The sequence below is a fragment of the Cynocephalus volans genome, chromosome 16 (genome assembly GCF_027409185.1).
Source record: "Cynocephalus volans isolate mCynVol1 chromosome 16, mCynVol1.pri, whole genome shotgun sequence".
NCBI classification, from domain to species: Eukaryota; Metazoa; Chordata; class Mammalia; order Dermoptera; family Cynocephalidae; genus Cynocephalus; species Cynocephalus volans.
In genome coordinates, this window is record NC_084475.1 from 426,224 (window position 1) to 448,074 (window position 21,851).

At 33.9% G+C, this 21,851-nt stretch overlaps 1 protein-coding gene across 7 annotated transcripts in view; it reads left to right on the plus strand.

The window, feature by feature from the left end:
* Positions 1–21,851, plus strand: part of LOC134364722 (G patch domain-containing protein 8-like) — a 62,766-nt gene that overhangs the window by 1,190 nt on the left and 39,725 nt on the right. The window contains exons 2-5 of one of the 7 annotated variants that reach the window (XR_010021878.1): positions 5,592–5,666; positions 13,303–13,329; positions 13,998–14,067; positions 14,804–15,130. Coding sequence is in view for 3 of the 7 variants with exons in the window: in XM_063080835.1 (XP_062936905.1) it covers positions 5,592–5,666; positions 13,303–13,329; positions 13,993–14,067; positions 14,804–14,815 (189 nt within the window). In the remaining 4 variants the exon portion in view is untranslated. Of the gene's footprint in view, positions 1–5,591; positions 5,672–13,302; positions 13,330–13,992; positions 14,068–14,803; positions 15,131–21,851 lie in introns of those variants that run through there. The other 6 variants (XM_063080835.1, XR_010021880.1, XR_010021879.1 and 3 more) reach the window with 6 other exon arrangements.

The following is a 21,851-nucleotide window of genomic DNA, read 5'->3' on the forward strand; positions in this document are numbered from 1 at the left end:
AAACAGGTAAAGCAGTTTAACAGTTTTAAACGAACACTGTTAACAATCTAGTACACAGTATTTATGAGAAGTTTTTGCAGCAGTGAGGCTGAAAAGCCTGTGATCATGCGCCTGCTGTGTGGCTGCAGCACTGTGCAAAATCTCAAGGTGTTTAAAGGGTATAATGCAGACCCACCAAAGTTTGAAACAGTTCATATTAACCATTTGATCCCCGAGAAAGATTGTTTAGCAAGCACCATAAAACTTGAGTAGGCTTGAAGAGTGTGAGCTTTACTGGTAACCTTTAAAGAAAAATATTGATAACAAAAACCCACGAGTGCTTTATAGAGGAGAGAACTTCAGGGTGACCTAATAAAATTACAAGTAGGTAATATGGATAATTTTGAGGAAAAAATGGCTGTCGACCACAGAATTCCAGCAGGCTTAACAAACAGTATTTGCAGTGACTTGAATGAAGATTTTGAACACTGTGGATAGCAGAGTGAATGCTGTCCCCTGAAAAAACTTGAGGTTAGCTTCTACCTTTTCAATACCCGTTTTCTAAGTAAGATGACCCTCTGTTCTGAAGTTTTAGTTGCATTAATGTGAAAACTAATTTTGGCTGCTTGGGAGTCCTTTGAAGATACTACATACATTTTAACTTTATTTTCTGCTTTTGTGTTGAAATATCCAACTTCTGACTGTATTGGGTCAGCCAGGAAAATGTTGGTTTTTTAAGAATTCAGATGTCCTAGCATTTGGGGTAAATAGGGTATTGGGAGTGAAACCTTTTACACAGTTATGAGATGTTACAACTTTTGTAAATTATTGCGTTAACATTTCTAAAAGCATTTTTAAAAAAATACTTGAAGTGGTAGTTTTTCTGGATGTTTTAATAAAGGGAAAAATACAGTTGACTTTCATTAATGACTTTCTTTGATTTAAAGTTTTTGGAGAGAGTGTAATGTAACAGGGTGCTCCTGTGAATAGTATATCTGAAACATTTTTCAAGCTCAGGTTATTCAGAATTAAACGTGGCCTCCTTTTAAGGTTTAAGTGATAAATGAGGTACGAAGCTACTAACTGCAGTTGAAAACAAATCCCAAGTAGGTTTCCAGACACAGTGGACAGATCTGTTGCTTTAAACAGATCATCTTGTAGCACTGGAACTTTCTCTGTTTATCTTCTTTGGTAAGTTCTAGATGGCTGTCATTTTCCTTGCCTTTAATCTGGCAAGAAAATTTGAAATAGTAGAATTTCACTCTTTTTTTTTTTTTTGGCAGCTGGCTGGTACAGGGATCTGATAGAATTTCACTCTTTTGCAGTTTATCACTAAGTGCAGGTTTTGGAGAATTTGAATGTTGTCTCTTGAACTGAGTTTTGAGTCAGGGATTATAGGGTCTCCTCATCTCTTGTCTCTTAGGCACGCAATTCTCTCAGTTAACTTCTACTACCAGCTTCTTTATATATCCTAGAGCTGTTATATGCATGTATTTTAGTTTGTTTTATTTTTATTTAATTAAAATATCATATAATAGTGTTGACTTTTTATTTATTTACTTATTTTGGTGGCTGGCTGATGTAGGATCAAACCCTGGACCTTGGTGTTACCAGCACCATGCTCTAGCCAGCTGAGCTAACCATCTACCTGACTTATTATTTTTATTTTTTAATTAAAAAAATTTTTTTAAAATTTATTTTAATTGACATAATTGTACATATTTATGGGGTACAATCTGATGTTTTGATACCTATATATGTTTTATAATAATGAAGTCAGGATAGTTTGTATATCCGTCACCTCATGCATTTATCATTTATTTGTGTCAAGAACATTCCTCTAGCTATTATGTAATATACAAAACTTTTAAGTATTGACTTTTATTTTGATGTGCAGGTCTATGAATTTTAACACATGTATAGATTCACATAACCACAACCCTAAGCTGCTTATAGAGCAGGATTTGTACTTTTTAAATGTTTAAAATATATTTTTAGGGGGGAGATGTAGATATAATGCCTTTTCCTGCCCTTTTTTAAAAAACTAAAGTATGATTAAGATATAGTAAAATTTACCCCCTTTAATTTACAGTTTGAGTTTTGACAGAACGTGCCATAATGTCACTACCATCACAATCAGTATATAGCCACTGGTAACCACTGATCTTTCTTTTCTTTAGTTTTGCTTTTTCCATGTAAAGGGAAAGCCTTTTGAGTGTGGCTTCTTTTACTTAGCATAATGAATTTGAGATCATCTGTGTTATTGCTTGTGTGAATAATTCCTTTTTATTGCTGAGTAATATTCCATTGTATAGGTATATCATAGTTTTTCACATCCATTTCCCAGAACAGACATTTGGGTCATTTCCATTGTACAAATAAAGCTATTACAGTGTAATCATTCACAGACAGGGTTTTGTGTGAAAATAGGTTTTTGTTTCACTTGGGTAAATACCTAGGGACAGTATTGTTGAGTTGTGTGATAACTGTATGATTAATTTATAATAAACTGTCAAATTGTTTTTCAGAGTTGGCTGTACCATTTTACATTCCCACTAGCAATGTATGAGAGTTCTTGTTCTTCAGTTTTATCAGATGTTGATATTGTCAGTTTTTTTTAAAAAGCCATTTTAATAGGCATGTAGTGGTATTGTCTTGTGGTTTTAGTTTGTATTTCACTAATGATTTATGATGTTGAGTGTGCATGTCTTTATTTGCTGTATAATGCACATGTGCTCACGTGCTATATATCTTCTTTGATTAAATGTCTGTTTAAATCTTTTGCATACTTTTAAAATTGGGTTGCTTTTTTACTCTGTTTTGAGAGTTCTTTATATATTCTGGATACAAGTGTCTTTTTGTTTTGTTTTGTTTCTTTTAAGTAAGGTAAGAGATTTGTAGAAATTTTCTCCTAGTCCAGTTTATCAATTTTTTCTCTTAGAGTCTGTGCTTTTGGGTCGTGTCTAAGAAATCTTTGTCTAGCCTGAAGCCAGAAAGATTTTCTCCTATATATTTTCTTATAGAATCTTTATTTTTTTAGACTTTACATTTAGGTATGCAAATACATTTTAATTTTTTATCATTTAAAGTATGGATTGAGGCTCATTTTTTTTTAGCACCATTTATTGAAAATTCTATCATTTCTCTATTGAATTGTCTTTGCACCTTTGTTGGAGATCAGTTAATCATAAACGTGTGGGTCTTTTTGTGGACTCAAACTATATATGTAGTTGTGTGTTTTCTTTTGTTTTTTTGGCAGTTGGCTGGTACGGGGATAGTAACCGTTGACCTTGGTTTTATCAACACTGTGCTCTAACCAGTCAAACTATATTATTAATCCTGATTTATAGTAATAGATCCAGAATGATTTGAAACTTTTAATTATCTGTGTTTAGAAACATGTTAAGCATCTTATTTGGAACCTGGTGTTTGCTGATAGTAGTTTGTAATCTACAGAAGGATTTTCTTTTTTTTTTTTTAAAGATGACCTGTAAGGGGATCTTAACCCTTTACTTGGTGTTGTCAGCACCACGCTCTCCCAAGTGAGCTAACCGGCCATCCCCATATAGGGATCCGAACCCGTGGCCTTGGTGTTATCAGCACCTCAGTCTCCCAAGTGAGCCACGGGCCGGCCCTTCCAGAAGGATTTTCTAAAACAACTTTAAAGTCTAAGATTAAGAAAAGATTTTGGTAGTAGTTCATTAAGTAGTGATAGTTCATCCAGCAAGAATGAACTGGAATGGCTTTTCCTAGAAGATGCCTTTTTTTTTTTTTTTGTAGAATTACTTGGTAATTCTCTAATATCTGTCAATGTGCTCTTATTATATCATCTTTGATAGTGATAAATTTGGGTGCAATTCTCTTTATTTAAAATAATCACATGGTTATCCTAAGTTAAATACTCTAAAGGCTTAATTACTTTAAAAGTAGTGTACAATTATTGTTGATAGGTTAAGATTATTCTTTTATCATTATGGAGCTATTGAGTGAAATTATGTGACTTGGCTGTACGTCAGTTTTCTATTATATTGTGAGGTTTCAGTTAATCTAAGTGTTGGGATGTTTGTTTATTTTTGGCAGCTGGCCAGTGTTGCGATCTGAACCCTTGACCTTGATGTTACAAGGCTGTGCTCTAACCCTCTGAGCTAACCAGCCAGCCTGGGATGTTTGTTATCTAAGAATTTAGAAGTATTTTGCAATTAACACCTTTTAATTAACTGTTAAATTTTAAAATTTTAAAGTAGAAATTAAAATGCCAAGAAGCAGGTGTTAAATTTTTAATTTTTAAGTTTTGTTTTTGTGTTTGGAAAACTCATTCCTATCCCCTGTTATTCCTTTTTTCTTTTGGATAGACTCTACCATACAATTTAGTTTTCTTATTTTTATTTGAATAAAATACACATAACATAAAATTTATCATTTTAACCATTTTAAAGTGTACAGTTCAGTGGCATTAGTATATTAACAATGTTGTACACCGTAATCACCACCACTATCTAGTTCTAGAACTTGTTAATTACTACCACACAATTTTATCACCTAATTGTTCTCTAATGTTTAACTACCATATTAAGTGTTTGGGTTGTAAGAGATAAACAAGACTTAGTTCTTGTTCTTAAGGACATCACAATCTGGTGAGGGGAACCTAATATTTATAATACAATATGGCAGACTACATGATAGAGCTCTCCATCATCAAGTTTTATTTATTAAACTAGAATTTTAATTTTACCTTGAAAAAGCAAAGTAACTTTTTGTTAGGTTAACAATCAAGTTGTCGTATCATTCTACACGCTGAATTAATTTAGGCTATATTGAAATCTTTAGTCTTTTGATGTAGGTCAGTTCAGGACTCAGAAATCCTCCTGCCCTCTACTTTGGAACAAGAAGGGAACCAGGAAATTGATATTTTGATATAAAGTCAAATTATGAGCTATTCCTTCATACTGTAACAGGGAGATATGAGAAAACCCTGATTGGAGAGAATTTCCTAGTTGTCTGCACCTATCCTTAGTTGAACTGTTTAGGAGTGACAGCTTGCTTGATTATGATCAAATTTGGCATTATACAAGCATGTTTATCTCTCTTGGCAGGTCATCTTGAGGAATAGTTGCATTTGGAAACTGTGTCAAGAGATTGTGTTTTTGAATTCTTTGAAAATCTGGGAGGTAGCAATTGATGATTTAAAGTTTAATGTCTTAGTAGTTTTATTTATCAGTAATGTTATCAGTATTGAACAGTATTATAATATAGATTTTATTTGCATTCCTCTGATTTTTTTCTTTAGTATTAAAAATTTAATACAATGTTATTTATGAAAGAGAAATGGCATTGCCCTTTGTTTTTAAGATTCTGCAGTCTTCATAATATAGTCAATTTAAGAAAGAGCTGATGTTCCAAATGGTTGATGGTGTTTTAGTTTACAATTTCAGCACTTATCAGAAGAAGTAGAGTTCAGATTGCCAGGCCTAGACTCCTAGTAAGTTGTTGTTATAGGTTTTTTAAAAGTCTGAATTTGCAGTATGAAAAAGAATGGAGAATTAGAAATGCCTAGTTTTATTAGTTTTGACATTTATTACTTTTGAAATATAACTGTAGTCCTCTTTTTTCAGGGTAATCACTTTGATCAGTTTGAAGAAGGACACTTGGAAATTGAACAAGCATCGCTCGACAAGCCTATAGAATCGGTAAGGTAATCAGTGCTTAATTTTGGGTTTTAGCCAGTTAGGTAGTGTTCATGTGACACTTGATGTGCATGAAGTTAAACTTATTAATAACTGATAGTACAGTTTAGAACTGTTTTCTTGCATGCCCTACAATAAACAAATAGAGTTTGGGAAGTAATCTAATAATTAATATGTTAGGAAATAAGTCCCAAAAGTCTAGAAACAAATTAGAATTTTGCTGGAAAAATATTATTTTGGCCTATACTGATAATCTGTTAAAGATAGCAAGTTAAAGTTTAGTGTTTGTATAAATTTAATAAGGGAGTAAAATGCATTTTGATCCTTTAATAGCTTAACCTTTCCTGGGCAGCATAATCATGTGTGAAATGTTCCATTAGAAACAGTTAAAAAGTAATACGTTTTTTTTACCAGACCTGTGAAACATGTTAAACTTGGTCTCTGTAGCTTAAGATATATCTGGTTTTTATCAAAAGTCAATTATTTCTATCTTTTTACACTGCTTAGTTTCAAACATTCATGATACTAAGCAATAGAAGTAGATATATTTTCCTGACTCTTAATTTTAAAAAACTTCTTAATTTTTGAACATCATTTTCATTTTGAAAAACCTGCTGTTTTAAAATAACACAGTCCATTGTTAAACTGTCTAAACTTGTCATTATTGTCAGCATTTAATACTTGTGCTTAAGTGTACATATTAAGGGTTTTAGTGAGTTACTGGTAAAACTCAAGTAGGGGAAGAAAATCAAAGAGGGAATCTTAATCTTTATTAGCAGTCAAGACAGGGCCCCTTCCCCTCTTAAGAAACACTAACTTCTTCTCCCTCAGGAAAATAAGAAGGCAATTTAGAGAGCACAGATATTTTAATTTTAGCATTTATTTTCAAAACTGTAACATAGTAAAGGATGAACATATATTTATGTTCCTAATTAGGTTGATGTTGTGTGTGTTTGTGTGTATGTTTAGATGTTTACAGAAATTTACACAACATGGGGTGTTTGACATTTTTCTTCCAGAGCAATTGGCCCGTATTAGCTAAGCAGCCATGATCTGGTTTGTTTTGCACGGTCTGCCTTTTAAAATATTTCTTCTCTAGGGTTTCTTTCTCCCTACCTCCCCTTCTTATTTCTGTCCTTTTGGTCCAGTGAACACTGCATATAGTACCTTCTGTCTTAATGTGCTAGCATGATGCTAGACTTTAGGCATGGCAGTAATTGATGACGCATGTGATAATGCTGCAGAGGGAGAATTCATATCTGATGTGCTGCAAGTCAAGTCTTGTGTTTTGACATGGGGGTAAAATGCCAAGCCCACTTTGCCAAGTTAAAAATCACTGAAGTTTGTGCCTTGTTCCATATCATCTTGGGTTTTATCACAAGGCAGAATTTTGTAATGAAATCTATAGGCTAGATCAGTATTTTAAACTTCGAAAATAATTTAATTTTTCAATTTTAATTTAAACATGTTTCTTTGGGTCAAAGTTTAAGAACAGAAAACCATCCGAAGCAAGGCCCCAGTAGCATATTCTACAAAGTGCGTGTTTGATTAATATTCTTATATAAGCTATAATTAATTCTGTGGGTACTCTGACTCGACAGTAGTAGGAAATTTAATTAGATTAAATTTGCTGCCTAGTATTCATTATTGCTATACCAAACAAAAATTTTTAAAAAGCACTAAATTAAATGGTATTTAACATTTTTTAAGTCTTCATTTATGGCTACATTGTAAGATTTTTGGAAAACTCATTCCTGTGTCACGTGAGTCTAATGCTGTTCTACCTCTCACAGTGTCCAGAGATTTTTCCAGCATATGTCATAGAGAGAACACTAGCAGAAGACAGTCTGACTGAGTAATCATTGTTGAGTAATCTCAGTGAGTAGTAGTAGAATTGATATATGCCTTATTTATTAAATAGTGTTATCTTCTTCACTTAAAATAGCAAATGGTATAGTATCCAGACTGGATATTTAATTTTTTAATAAATAAATTTATGTTCAGAGATGTATATTATATTAATAAATTATACTTCAAATGAAAATTTACTCCTGAAACACATAAGTATATGCATTATTTGTGATGTAGTAGTTTAGGTAGTACAGTAGGAGGAGGAGCTTCACAGCCTACATTGTGTTAGATAGAAGTGGGACACAAGATAGGAGGGATCTTATTTCTGCTTCCTAATCATTTGTGAGTAAAATTTAAAAGTTTTAAAAGAAACTCCTGCAATGATTGACATCAAAGTAGTGCTCCCTCCTCTCCCCCCAAAACAAAAGAAGTGTCCCCTATCACCTATTTGGTGGGAATGCCCACCAAATAATAAGTATATATTAAGTTATCTGGCTGGCTGGCTATATTTAGCTGTTTTGTTCTTAGGGGAAAATGGCATTGCTCCTGACACAGAAAGAGTCTGCTGAATTAAAATTTTTCTCTGCAGCAATATCTATTGAGAGGTGCTGACTGTTTTGCTACAGCATGCAACTCAGAAGTGGCTGGAAATATGCAGTTTTGGGAGTCTACAGATCATTGCAGGAGCTAAAGGCCTAGTCATTTTTTTTTTTTTTTTTTTTATAACAAAGGTAATCTGCAGAAGCTGGTAACCATGGAAGTCTGCACAGGTTTATGCCAAGAATATGCCCGTTTGAAGGGTTATTGTGACTATAGGATTAAGGTCTTTTTGTTTTGTAATAGGGTAAATTTGATGCAAACCAGTAAGATGAGAAATGAAATACAGAGATGTAATAGTGCATTATGCTTTTATTGAACTTCTTGAAGCCTAGGTTTTTTTAGTGAGATGATACAGGTATTTCAGTTTCAATAGGCAAATGTCAAAAACACTTAAAAAATCAGCACTTGTAAAGTATTTATTTATTATGAAGGGTTTTTTTCGTCTTCTTTATAACCAACCAGATATCTTTTGGTGAAATTTCTGGTCAAGAATAAAACACCTTTCTAAGAAAATTATGAAAGAATTGCTAGATAACTTCATTATTTGAATTAATCAGAAGGTGGAAAGTATTAACGTTTTATCATTATTATAACAAACTTTTTTGAACTTAAATTTTAAAAGTTGTTATTGTTTTATGAGATTTTTAGGTCCCAGCCATTATAATTATGACTGCCGCAATACCTTAAAGAAAAATATTTAGAAAACAAATAACACGATCTAAAGCCATAGGCCAGGCTAGGATTTTATCAGTTATATGAATTAGTTGTTGTGATTTAGGATTTATGGTTGTTTATGACCTTTATCATAGTTAGAAGATGAGAAATCAGTTGAGAGAATGATTTTAAGCTATACAGAAGGCAAAATGCCTGCATCATAGACTTAAAATATGTTGTCATTGGTGCAATTGGAAGTGTAACTGCCCATCAGCCAATGGCCTTTGCACTACCTGACTGATTAAACTGTCTTTATAGTTGTCAGGTTGACCAACCAGGTTTAAAAAATTAGTGTAAGTTTGAAACTCTGATTACAAGTGTTTAGTTTGCTCATCTATGGATTTAGAAGTACGTGCGTAATTGGGTTTTGTCATGTTTCATATCTGTTTAGATCTGTGGACTCCACTAGTTCCAAACTATAACTCTGTAAGATTGCTGATTTGACATTTAGCAGTGACCATATGTGGACTACACTATAAATAGTGTGCTTCTTGGAGCTGAATGGTGTAGCATTACTATATGGCTTTTCTCTCTGGTCTTCATTGTGTCATCGTAGTGAGCTATAGATTTTTTTGTTTGGGGATTTTTTACAACTTGTGGTTTGCATGGGTTCACCTAGTAGCATTTGGTTCTTGCTTACAGAGTCTTTAATACACAATCAGCAAAGCTTACAATCCGCTCAAGAGACTTAGCATTTTTGTCACTGTTGAAAATGGGCTAAATGGTGTAAATTGAATGTGGCTGTCAACAAAAAGAAAATTCAGTGTAGAATTAATATATTCATCCAGTCACTGACATACGTGTAGTATAGTTTTCTTTTGAGAGATGATATTCTTTCAAAAACTTGGAGTCAGCCCTATACAATAGGTGAATTTTTATCTGTGTTTTGGCAGGCTCCCATCATACACATTGGTGGTGCTCTTGCTAAAATGATCGTTGTTACTGTGGTGGTATACAGCTTCATGGAGCAGAGATAAGTTCCTGGGAACGTTTTCTACTTAATATTTAATTAATAAATAAAAGTGTAGAGTAAGGGCTGGGACAGTTAATAATGAGTGTTTTGGTTTTTGTTTTTATTGCTGGTATTGCATTTTCAGAATAATGGTGGTGGTTAATAATATACATTTCTTGCCTTCAAAGATCTTCCCATTTTAAAAATTATATTCCTCTTTCCCACATGTATAATAGAGCAGAATGAAGGAGAAGGGTGTAGCATTTTAGTTAGACATTTAAGTTTAGAAATAGAAAAAGAAAAAGGCCGGCTGAGGTAACCTTGGTGAAAAAATTGGGTTTTTAGTTCAGCTTTATGGTTGAACCAGAATTAGAAGAACTTTGTTTCCAACCAAAGAACATGCCACACTGCCACCTTTTTGTGGTTTTGAGCGCAGAGCGTAATAAATAGGTTGTGTGAACTCTTTATGAATCACTTGGAAAATGAGCTTTTTTCCAGTTGCCTTAATTACTTTAAAATTAGGATTTCCTCACAGTTCTTCATGTACGTTTAAAGTATGAACATCTTACCATTTATCATGCATCTTTGTTAGTTGAAACCAGGCTATTTTAAAGAATTTTTTCTACAATTTATTTTTTGTTCTATGAGATTATAATTAAGCCCCAAATTATATATTTTATTTAAGGAACAAAAACTGAAAGATTTTTAGTCACTATTACAGGTTGAGCATCCCTAATCTGAAAACCCAAAGTCCTCCCCAAAGCTTTTTGAGCACTGACATGATGCCACAGTGGAAAATTCCACAGTTTCATACACAAAATTAGTAAAAATATTTTATAAAATTACCCTCAAGCTATGTGTATACCGTGTACATGAAAAATATATGAATTTCATGTTCAGACTTGGGTCCCATCCCCAAGATATCTTATTATGTATATATGCAAATGTTCCAAAATCCAAGAAAATGCAAAATCTGAAACACTTTTGGTCCCAAGCATTTCAGATAAGGGATACTCAACCAGTTTAGTGCCTGAAATAGTAAAGAGTTACTATTTTATTAAAAAAATTTTTTTCTCTAATAGTTACTATTTTAGAAATAAATTTCGTCCTCATTGCCCTTGTTCTGTCTAGATTATCTGTTTGAGCTTATAAATTACTCGCACCAGCATACTGTTATAGATAGTATCCATGGGCACAACTGGCAAAGCCACAACCCTAAACAGAGAAAATACATTATTTATTTTCTGCAGGCTGGTGATTGATTGAGACCCTTGTTCTTTTGTAGTGAAAGTTTTGATCATTTCAGAGACAGGCAAATCTGCTTTGTTCTACTTTGCTATAAAGTATTTTGGTTTGCCTTCCAGTGTTAACTATCATCCTTTCGGATTTTTGACAGTGTTTATAAAACCTTTTTTCTTTTTTTTGGTAGGAAGAGGGATCATACTGAATACTAGCTCTTTCTGCTGAGTCACAGAGCTGCTTTTTTCCCTCCAAAAGCAGGTAGTTTGAAATGATAGGAAAGGTTCAGTTTTTTCTGTATTAGTCATTCATTTACTCTAGGAAGGGGAAGAGGTTCTGAGAGATGTGTCCATAGTTCCTGTTGCCTTTGTTATAATTGCAAGGACTTAGAGTGGTTAAATATTTTAATACAGCCCCCAACATTTCATTCTCTATTCATACCTGGGAAAGTGGATTTAATTAAGGAACAGTTTTAACCTAAAGTTTTAAAAAGAAATGCCACTACCGTCTTGTATTAATAGCTTTTTGAGGTGACAGGCATCCTCTTGAGTGGTTTCATAAAAGTCGTGCTAATGTGTATAATCTAAATTTTTCTTTTTTCTCCCTCTCCCTTTAACATTTGCTTTTCCTTTCACTGTTGTCAGTCACAACATGCTGCTGTTGAATCTCTCAGCTGATCTTGACTCGTGAATTTACTTATGCTTTCACTCTTCTTTAATAAATACATTACTTGCAAGCAGTGAATTGAAAACAAGACAAAAAAAAAAAAAAAAGACCATTAGTGATTGGACAGTTTCTCACTTTGTGTTACATTTAACTGTTCTTTTGACAACCCAGTTTTTAAAGCCAGATTCGTATGGCTTTCACTCCACTTGCCCTGCTTTTGGAAATAGCATACTGCTTCCTCTGTCTGTTTATTTTAGTGCATTCATAATACAACACAGTCAGCATAATGTCTCATCTCTACTTAGGCAAAGATTTCAGTTTTCTCTTAAAAAAAAATAATACAACAACAAAAAACAAAAATAGGGGGCAACAATTTTTGTCAGCGTTGTTTAATACCTAAATCTTGGTGCCAGGTATAGTTACAATAGTAGTCTATTAAGATATCAAACTATAATTTAATCAACTACATACTCTTGGAGTCATTCTGTTATCTTTGTCCTTTCTAGAGTTATTCAGTTGTAGGAATTATTATATGAAATAAGGGTTTATATACAGGTAAGTTTGTTTTCACAATAGTAAAATAAGGGCCCCTTTACCTTTTCCATTTTCTGCTAACAATACTTATATGGAGACTTTTAATCTTTTTTTTTTAAATAATAAAGTTATAAATAATTAAACACTGAGTACTGAGTAAGGGAATACTTTAACTTCCAATTCAGTTGAGAGGGGAAAAGGGAAGACATTGCAGCAGCAGCAGCAGTAGTAGTGTTAGGTTATGTTTTTGTGATGTCTAATAATATGGAAGTCATCACTTGAGATTATACACTCGATAGCCTTTTCTAATTCTTTCAGTTCTTAGCAAAAATAATTTCTCGTGACCTTTTGTGTACCATAATGATTATTTATATGTATACATATATGTTTAAAACAATAGCCTCTTTTGCTTTAGAAATAAGTTTCTGATTATAGTTTGCCTCCACTTTTTGTTTTTAAAAAAGTATCCTTATCTTTCTTCCCATAAACAAAATAATCAGCTGCTCAACCCAGTTTTTCAGTTTGCATTCTGTCATAAATTTATAGGAAATTGTCATTTAAAAAAAAAAAAAACAGCATTGGGGAAGCTTAATCTTCTTCTAACTTCCTATCAGAGAAGGTAAGAGTAAAATAATGTTTTCTTTCCCACCTCTATGATTTCAAAGAGCATTTTATCATTGAATATGGAGCTGGAAGATACATGATTTAATATGAAATGTTTGGTTTTAATGCAGAGATTTGTGTTTTTGTTAGCTTTATAAATTGATTTCATGAAATATGAGATTATTTTCAAATGGTGATACCAGATTAATTCTATAAATTACATTTTAATACATATAGAACACTTTGCGTTTATGATTTTAAATGTTTCCTTTGGACAAGTACCATCATTTTTTCTGATACACAGTCAATGGTTATTTTAGCTTTATGTTGGTATTTCACAATAACTGTAAAAAGCAAAGAATTGGACAGAGTGCTGCAGAAGTTTCTGATATCTTGACCACTTACACAAAAGCTGACACTTAGTTGTTTCTGGTGTCTTTTCATACAACTTAATTGAAATATATATTTCACCTTTTCCAGTGTGCACCTAGGAAGATGACACGTTATGTATGTTGAGTTTTTTCCCCCTACATGCACTAGTGGTTCTTTACTGTTAACTTATTGCTAGGCTTGTTTCATTCTAACATCTTAACATTTTTATTAGACCACATGTTGAAATGCATCAGTCAGTCTGCGCTTGAGCTCATTTTGTTTTTCTGTTTAATCAATTTAATTTCTTGTTTTACTAACCTCACTGTTTTTTCAGTTTAATATTGGCTGCATGCTAGTTAAATATTTATATTTTTTATATGTATTAAAAAACCAATCAAGTCTAGCCTGGATTTTGCTCTGATTGTTGGTTTTTGTTGTTGTTGTTGTTTTTTCATTTCTAGTGGTGGGGCAGTCTTACACTTATAATTTACTTTGTATCATGAAAGCCTGACATGAATAAAATAACTAAACACAATGTAGATTTTCTTTAAGAAACAAATCTTAAAGTGGTGCTGTCTAGGTGATGGATATGATTGTTCTTCTCATATAAAATACTAGCCAGCATTTCTTTTTACATTAATGTCCCTTTTATTGGGCACATGTCCTCTATTATTAGCACATTTTTGCATGCATATATGCAGAACTATCTCTTGCTCAACACCTGTTTAAAATGTCACTAGGAAGGGAAGAATATATTATTGGAATACTTTCAGTTTGTTTCTCTGTTCTGTCTGTCAGAACAGAATATTGGACACTGCTGACTCCAGAAACATGGGTGGAAGCTGGGCCAGGGATTTGGAAAATCTCTTCAGGGTAAGTTTTAAAAATTTACCAAAAAGAAAAGAAAGAAAACAATGTTTTTGATGCAGATCTTGTACCTGAAAATATTTGCTGTCTTTTTAAAAAAGTGTTTAGGTTTTTCCCCCAAGAATAATCTATTTTTCCTATAACTGTATGTTAAGTCACTGTTAAGCCTCCATATTTGCCAGTAATTTGCGAGAGTAACTGCTGTGTTATTAAAACTTTCAGTCAGACATACTGTGTATAGCTCAACCTGTTTTAATTTTTTTTTGGTGGAGGTGATGGGTGGGTGGAATAAAAGGAGTGCCACAGTGTGCTTTCTTTGTGCCATCTAGTGATGTTGTATTGTGGCTTTGGTATTATAAAGAGAATCATTCAGTGGAGTTTAACTTTTGTCCTTCCAAATTCTCCCTGAAGCTGGTGATTGCCTTGGCTCTTTTGTTCTGCATTCAGAATCCATGCACTGGTGGAGTGAAAAATTAACCCTCAAAAAACATAAAATGAGAGTAGAGGTTTTCCTAGGGTTCTCTCAGCAGGGCTGTCATTTCCCAGGTTCAGATCAGGTTCTGGAAAGTGTATAGCTTAAAAGTTTCCATTGCGTCTGTTTTTCCTTTTAACTATGCTGATCATTTGGGTCAAAACAAAATACTAACATTTCTGCTTCTGAGTTCTTGCTAGTTGGAAACTAACCAACTGCATTCAATTTTTAGCTTTCTCAGATTCAAGAAATACTGTTTGTTCTTTGCAGATTGTGATGTGAATGCTGCGTCAGAAATGATGGGAATCATTTTGCTTCTACATCTGGTCATGGAGGGGCTCATTGTGTAAAGGGATCTTTGGAGAGAGGTGTGCTACTGTTGACTAATTCTTTGAATTTTAGAAATGGATTTTCACAGTTTGAATGTGGAAGTCTACAGCTCAAGTGTGTTAAGAACAAGAAAGAGGGCTGGGCATGAAATAGGACATTTCAATCATTAACACCTTTGCTTTTTAAATTCTACTTCTGCAAATTCTTTTCAGTGGTAACACATAGGAGATGCAAATAAATATATTTTGATACAGTATTTATTTCTAAGCACTGACCTGTTCTTTTGGGGACATAGATTTGATTACTATTAAACTTGTTTTTCAAGTGGCACAAGAATTCTTTGCAAACAATGCAAAGAATATTCTACAATTAAGAGAAACTTGTATGGCATAGACCATAGATTATATGAGTCCAGAAGAGAGATGGGGCAATCAGTACCGAAATAGAAATGCCTTTTTGATAGAATTTGTCCCGGAGGTTTGCACAGTTGTAAGCGTTGGGTTGAATTGAATGGAAGTGATTGCACATAAGGTCCAGAGACTAGATTTGGGCTTTCCCTCCAATTAGAGACATGTCTTCTTCTTCAGGATGCTCAGGATCATTGTTGATTGTTATTCTCTGGCAGATCTGTTTGAATCTCAGAATTTTTCATTTCAAGCATCAGAGACTTTAAAGTACAACTAGAACTTGCAGCAGGGCGGGGTGGGGTGGGGCGGGGGGACCCATGGAGAGAGATTGAGAGAGAGAGTTTAAGAAAGGATAGTTTAAGAATGGATACTCACTTGCTTTGGATGAACCAAAATTATTTCATTTTTTTGGTTTTAAGAACACTTTAGAATTTTGGTTTTTTTCAAACTTTGAGCCCCTTAAAAAGAATTAGGTTTTATCCATATTTTGCGTCCATCTCCACAGTAACAGACATATAGTAAGTACTCTGTAACTTATAAATCTATTATTATTTTTAAAGTACAAGGGAAATTTGAAGCCTGTTTGAACTTTTTTCCTTTTTACTTGTGGTAAAACAAAACAAAACAAAACACAAAATTATCTTAACCATTTTTAAGTGTACAGTTTAGGGGTGTTAAGTATATTGATATTGTTGGTGCAAAGCCCATCTGTTTTAAATGGCTAGTACAGTGCCTTTACCCTTCAAAAAGAATGGAACCTTATTCTGTTTTAACATTAAGGGCAGAGGTTAATTGTTTCGTAAATGACTCCTGTTTCCTAGTGTTAGATTCAATAGTGTGCAGGCATTATGCTGGTTTCTCACACATAGCTCTTTCTGTAATACCCACATGATTTGACCTAGAGTATAACCACATTTATGGCATATTGAGGCAATTTGTAGCAGATTTTTTTTCACCATACCAAAGCTTTGCTATAAATAACCATTGAAGAAAGTCTTGTTGCTCTAGTGAAAGTGATTAATGCCTCTTTGGTATTGTATAGACCAGTCACCACACGTAATTTCTAGGCTCACACTTTATAAGTTCTTTGCATTTACTACTTTATTGTCAGCTTTCAGTTCTCTTCTTGAGTTTAGGACTCTAACATATCTAACATGAAACCACCCACTAAGATTTAAACCTGGTATCTTTGGGCTTTTTTGCCAAAGGTTTAAAAGTTATTTTGACCCATGCAGGACCTTTATAGATAGTGCCAGTTGTTTTGGCGCCAATACAGTTATCTTGTCACGGGACAGGTTGGGGAATAGGGCATGCTAACTCTGGAGTGAAGTTATCTGTGGATATAAAATTGTACTTTGTGAACTGGTTTTATTTTTGTATTTTAATTTTCTTATTATTCACCCTTTGTTCTCTCTTAGTATTTATTAAAATATTTCAAAAGCTAAAAAAAAAACCAAAAACTTTTATTGTCTGTGGCAAATAAGTGATTGTTAGTATTAAAAAATTAAAGACCTGTAGAAAGGATATATTGGCAAGGTTGAAGGAAACAGCACAAAGAAAGCCCTGTTGATGAGAAATATTATGGAAATTGCTTATTGTAGAGGCAGAGGATGTATTTAATATGGAATAAAGCAATAGTGAATGACAGCTGTATTTTGTGGCAGTTGGACAGTATTTGGTTCTGGAAATTGTTTGATAACCTTTTGACAGCTTTGAAATGTAGCAGAGTGTAGCTCAAAATCTTTATTTCACTGTGAAGTGTGTTTACTCAGTAGGTGTAGCCCAGAAATGGTGCCTGAACTTCCTCTGTTTCATTGTCTAAGAGCTATTTGATGATTTAGCTGGTTCTTTGGTCACACCAAAGTTCGGCTCCTGGGAAAAATGAGTGGGGTCTGATATTTTATATTTCACCCTGTGTAGAAGGTTCAACCAATACATTTAAACAACCCACAGATATTTACCGAGCTAATAACATATTCTAGTTATACCTGTTGTAAGTAGCATAAGACATGGACAAAGTAGATAGGACATGGTTTCTGCTCTTCAGGTTTATTTTCCAGTCCTCAAAATGCTACTTTTTAAACTACTGTAGGCCTTTGACGGTTTCTTGAGGAAAGTGACTATGTTTTATACTTCTGTGTACTCCTTCCATGCTTAGAATTAAGTGTATGATCAGTTTGAATATTTGATTGATAAATTACTTCAAGCTCCTTGAGCATAGGGATTCTTATTTATTTTTGTGTGAAAGTACTTGGTGTGGGGTACGATGGCATTGTGTTAATAACATTTGGAAGCATAAGATCTAGGTTTGAGTGTAGCACTGCCATTTCCTGTAGGTAAAGGGACAAGTTACCATCACTGAATTATTTTCCTCAGCAGTAAATGGGAATCAAAATATCTGTCCATCTTCTCATAAAGTAGTAATGGGGACAAAGTAAACTAATGTAAGTGAAGTCACTTTATAAAAACTGTAAAATGCTGTATAAATGCCTATTGTTATTAACACCTCCATTGTATAGTGTATATTCTAACCGAATTAGCGATAATCCATCTTTACGTGTTAATCAGAAACCTAAATGTCATAAAAATCATAAATAGAAACTTCTGTCTTGTTACTCTCTATTTCCCAGAATTAACAACAATAGTAACTAATATGCTTTACATGTGTTAGATAGTGGACTCCAGGATCTGTGCTTTTATATGTAACACCACACTCTACCCATCTGAGCTGTCAGCTGTGCTTTTAATGTTATATGTTTTTAGGGCTCCTAAACTCCTAATTTTGTTTTTTTTCCCTCCATTCCAAGCTCACTCATCATCTCTACTTCTGAATCTAATTTACATCCTCTAAGGGGAGCCTCAGTCACTCAATAGTGTTGTTGGGACAACTGGGTGACAACCTAGAAGAAAAAAACTTGGATCCCTATTGTCATATTTTACCCCAACATAGATTCCAGGTGGATAAAAGATTTAAATGTGAAAAATGAAATTACAAAATTATTAGGATGAACAATAGAATTATTTTTTAAATCATCTTTGAATAAGAAACCTACATGCTACTAAAAAAAGGATAAATTTGGCCATATTTCGTCATAAACAAAGTCAACAAACAAGTAAACTGGGGAAAATATCTATAATATCTCATAGGCAAAGGACCAATTTCCTTCATGTATTTATCAGTATGAAAAAGACATTACCTAAATAGAAAGCGAAATGACATGAACACTGTACAGAAAAATAATGCAGATGGCTTTTAAACATGTGAAAGTATTCTCAACCCTTCTCATAATAAGAGATGTTCATATTAAACTACAGCATGATACCATTTTTCACTTGGACTAGAAACAGTTAAAAAAAAAACTACTGAAAACAGATACGTCATAGTCGTGAGAGTATAAATTGGTAAAACTACTACAGAGAGCAGTTTGGAATATTTAAAGATTAAAATGCATGTGTCCTTGAATCTAGCAATTCTTATTTCTGATTATCCTGAACTAATTCTTGTGATGCACAAAATAAGGTATGATTGAGGTTATTCATTATATCACTGTATGAACAAAAGATTGGAAACAATCCACCATATTTCATTCATTCTAAGATGCATTTTTTCATATTTTAAGAAAACTAAAATCAGATACAGCTTATCAGTGGCATTGTAATTGGCAGCTTTTTAATTTCTTAGTGGCACATAAAATAATAATGTGTTTTATGGTTAATGGCATTTTAGATTTGAAGAAATAGAATACTAAAATGGTATAAAGGAAGACCATGCAGCTTTAAAAAGATTGAAGTAGTTTACTATTGTACCCAATATGTGTAGAACAGTTTCTGAGATATAGTAAGTGAAAAAGCAAGGCACAGAACAGTGTGTAGTATGGAATAGATACATATGTACCTCCTGCTTAAAATCATTATTTTGTTCCTGAAAGTCAGATTTCCTGTGTGAAAACCCTACCTGGAAACCTGTTTCTCATTATAAATGGACCACATGTCAACCCCAATCTTTCACGAGTTTCTAAAACCTAATGGAAACACAGAAAGCTGCCTATTCATGAAATTTAAAAAAAATTTTAGGATATATGATTCTTCCTTATTACCAAATAATTAATATGGTGGTTAAACATACAATTGCTTTCTGTACATCCCTTTTATTGATACTGAAGCAGCTTTTCCAAAGTTCTGCTAGGTTTATTTGGAATGTATCTCCAGATTTCTCACACATCTTTTTTAAAAGAATGTTGTATTAAGTTTTTGAGATGGAAACATAAAAATTTTTACTATAGGGCCGGCCCGTGGCTCACTCGGGAGAGTGTGGTGCTGAGAACACCAAGGCCCCGGGTTCGGATCCCATATACGGATGGCCGGTTCGCTCACTGGCTGAGCGTGGTGCTCACAACACCAAGTCAAGGGTTAAGATCCCCTTACCCGTCATCTTTAAAAAAAAAAAAAAAAAAAATTTTTTTTACTATATAAAATCATTGGCCAAAAAATGTGTCAAGAGAGGTGAACATCCTTTATAGTTTGGGTATTAAAAATAAGGCATTCTACTGCAGAATATTAAAAGGGTACATTCTGTGAGTATACAGGATCATGTCTGTATATTTGTGTTCACATTTGCTTGACCGCAGAGAGAAAAATCTTTGTAAAGGTAGACTCTGGGAAGGGAAACCGAGTTGCTTTTTACCGGGGTTTTTTTTGGAATTTGATAGGTACTTGTATTACTGCTCAAAACAAATATAGAAAATAATTGTTTTGGAAAAGACTAGAGTGGGGAAACTCAAAGCAGAGTAGGGTTGGGGGTGTTTCAGTTAGGAAATGAATGGCAAATGTAGTAGGGTAAGGCCTGCATCAGATAAGTCCCAAAAATGTTTATACTACATTTTATAACTGAAGGAAAACTACACTGGAATTCAGTACAATAGAATAGAAATAAGTAGTGTTACAATTTAGCCTTTATTATTAAATTAAATTGTTCTTAAGAAAAGTCTTCACTAACTTCTTAAGAAAAATCCTTCTTTGGTTGAGAAAAAATAGTTTCCCCCTAATATAATGACATAGATACGTTTTTCTGCATAAGGTCTTTGGAAAAGCTAAGTGTCCTTCTACCTTATTTTCTCTTTGAAATTCATGTTTTCCTTTAGAAAAAGGGAATAAAGCTTACTTAGTACATATTATGTGCCAAATATTGATCTAGAATCTAGATGTTTTACACTGTCCCATTTAATGAAATAGGTATTAGTATACTCATTTTATAAAGTGAAACAGGTTTGGAAAGGTCGTACAGCTACTGAGTGTCTGCCATTCAAATATAAACTGACTTTGAAATCAGCGTTTCTACCTTTATAACTTTTCCCTTCTCAGAAAAAAATGACACTGAAAATAGGAGTACATTGAGGGAAGACAGCAGACATGTAGCTCCCCAAGTCACAAAGCAAGGTATGGATTGTCAGAGAGGCTTAGTTATACATGGAGCTGGTCTAGCCAAGGCCTCTGCTCCCCACTAATTAAATGGGCCTTGGAATCTGTATGCAGTTGCCAAAGGCAAGCATAATTTTAGTAATTGACAAATTACTAAAATTTATTAAGGTATAGATTCTATAGGGCCTTTGACCTTAATGGAACTTAGTATATAAACAAAAGAGGTGAAGCCCAGATAGTAAACAGAATTAGTCAGAATTGGCGGTCTATAGTAATAGGTCTAGGTTTTAGGGCTAAAATAAAAAGGGAGAGGGATTGGGGGAGAGGAGAAGGAAAGGCGGGATGGTGAACTCAGATGCTGTATAGAAAGAGACTGCCTGTTTCTCAGTACAGAGATGATCACATTTAAAGGATAAATCAGAAGATATTAAATATATGTTAAGTTCATGGCAAAATAACAATCAGAAAAGAAGGGCAAAATTTTCAGATAAAGATTTAGAACAGATAAGTGAAGGCTATTTTATCGTTCTCGCACCTATTTTTATTTATTTCCTTTTTAAAAATTATATTCTTTTTTACATTCTATGATGTTGTGGAGCAGTTGGGAGGGAGGGGGAGAGGGGAAAGGGGAAGGAAATGGGACGGAAGGAGGAAGGGCTGGATTGAGGCCTGTGGCACCCCCCTCATTCCCGCAGGGGAGACCAGGGGGCTTCCAGCAGTGGCTGGGTCATTGCCGGGCTGGGTGCAGATGTCGGGGGTGTGGCAAAAGCCCTCGCCCCCACCACTCCAGCTCGGGAACCTAGGGCCTTTCATCCTGCAGCTCGGTGGTCATCGCTGGGCTGGTTGCTTGGGGGTGGGGGTTAGGGGGTACCTGTTTTTAGTTAGAAAAGATAGAGTGAACCAGTTAGAGAAGCAGATTAGACATTTATCAAGGTAGATTACTTTAGAAGAGGCATTCACTGGTAAAGAATTAAATGGAATCAGTTGCACATTTATTAAATACTTACTATGTCCAAAAGACTACAATAAAGGGGATAATAAGATACTGCTCTTACTCAGAGAATTTGTCATTATTTTAGGAGGTAAGACTTGAAAATCTTAAGAGTAAAAAGAGGAGGGTTTGGGTTGAAGTAGAGTTCTTGGTCTTCAGGAACAGTTTGAAA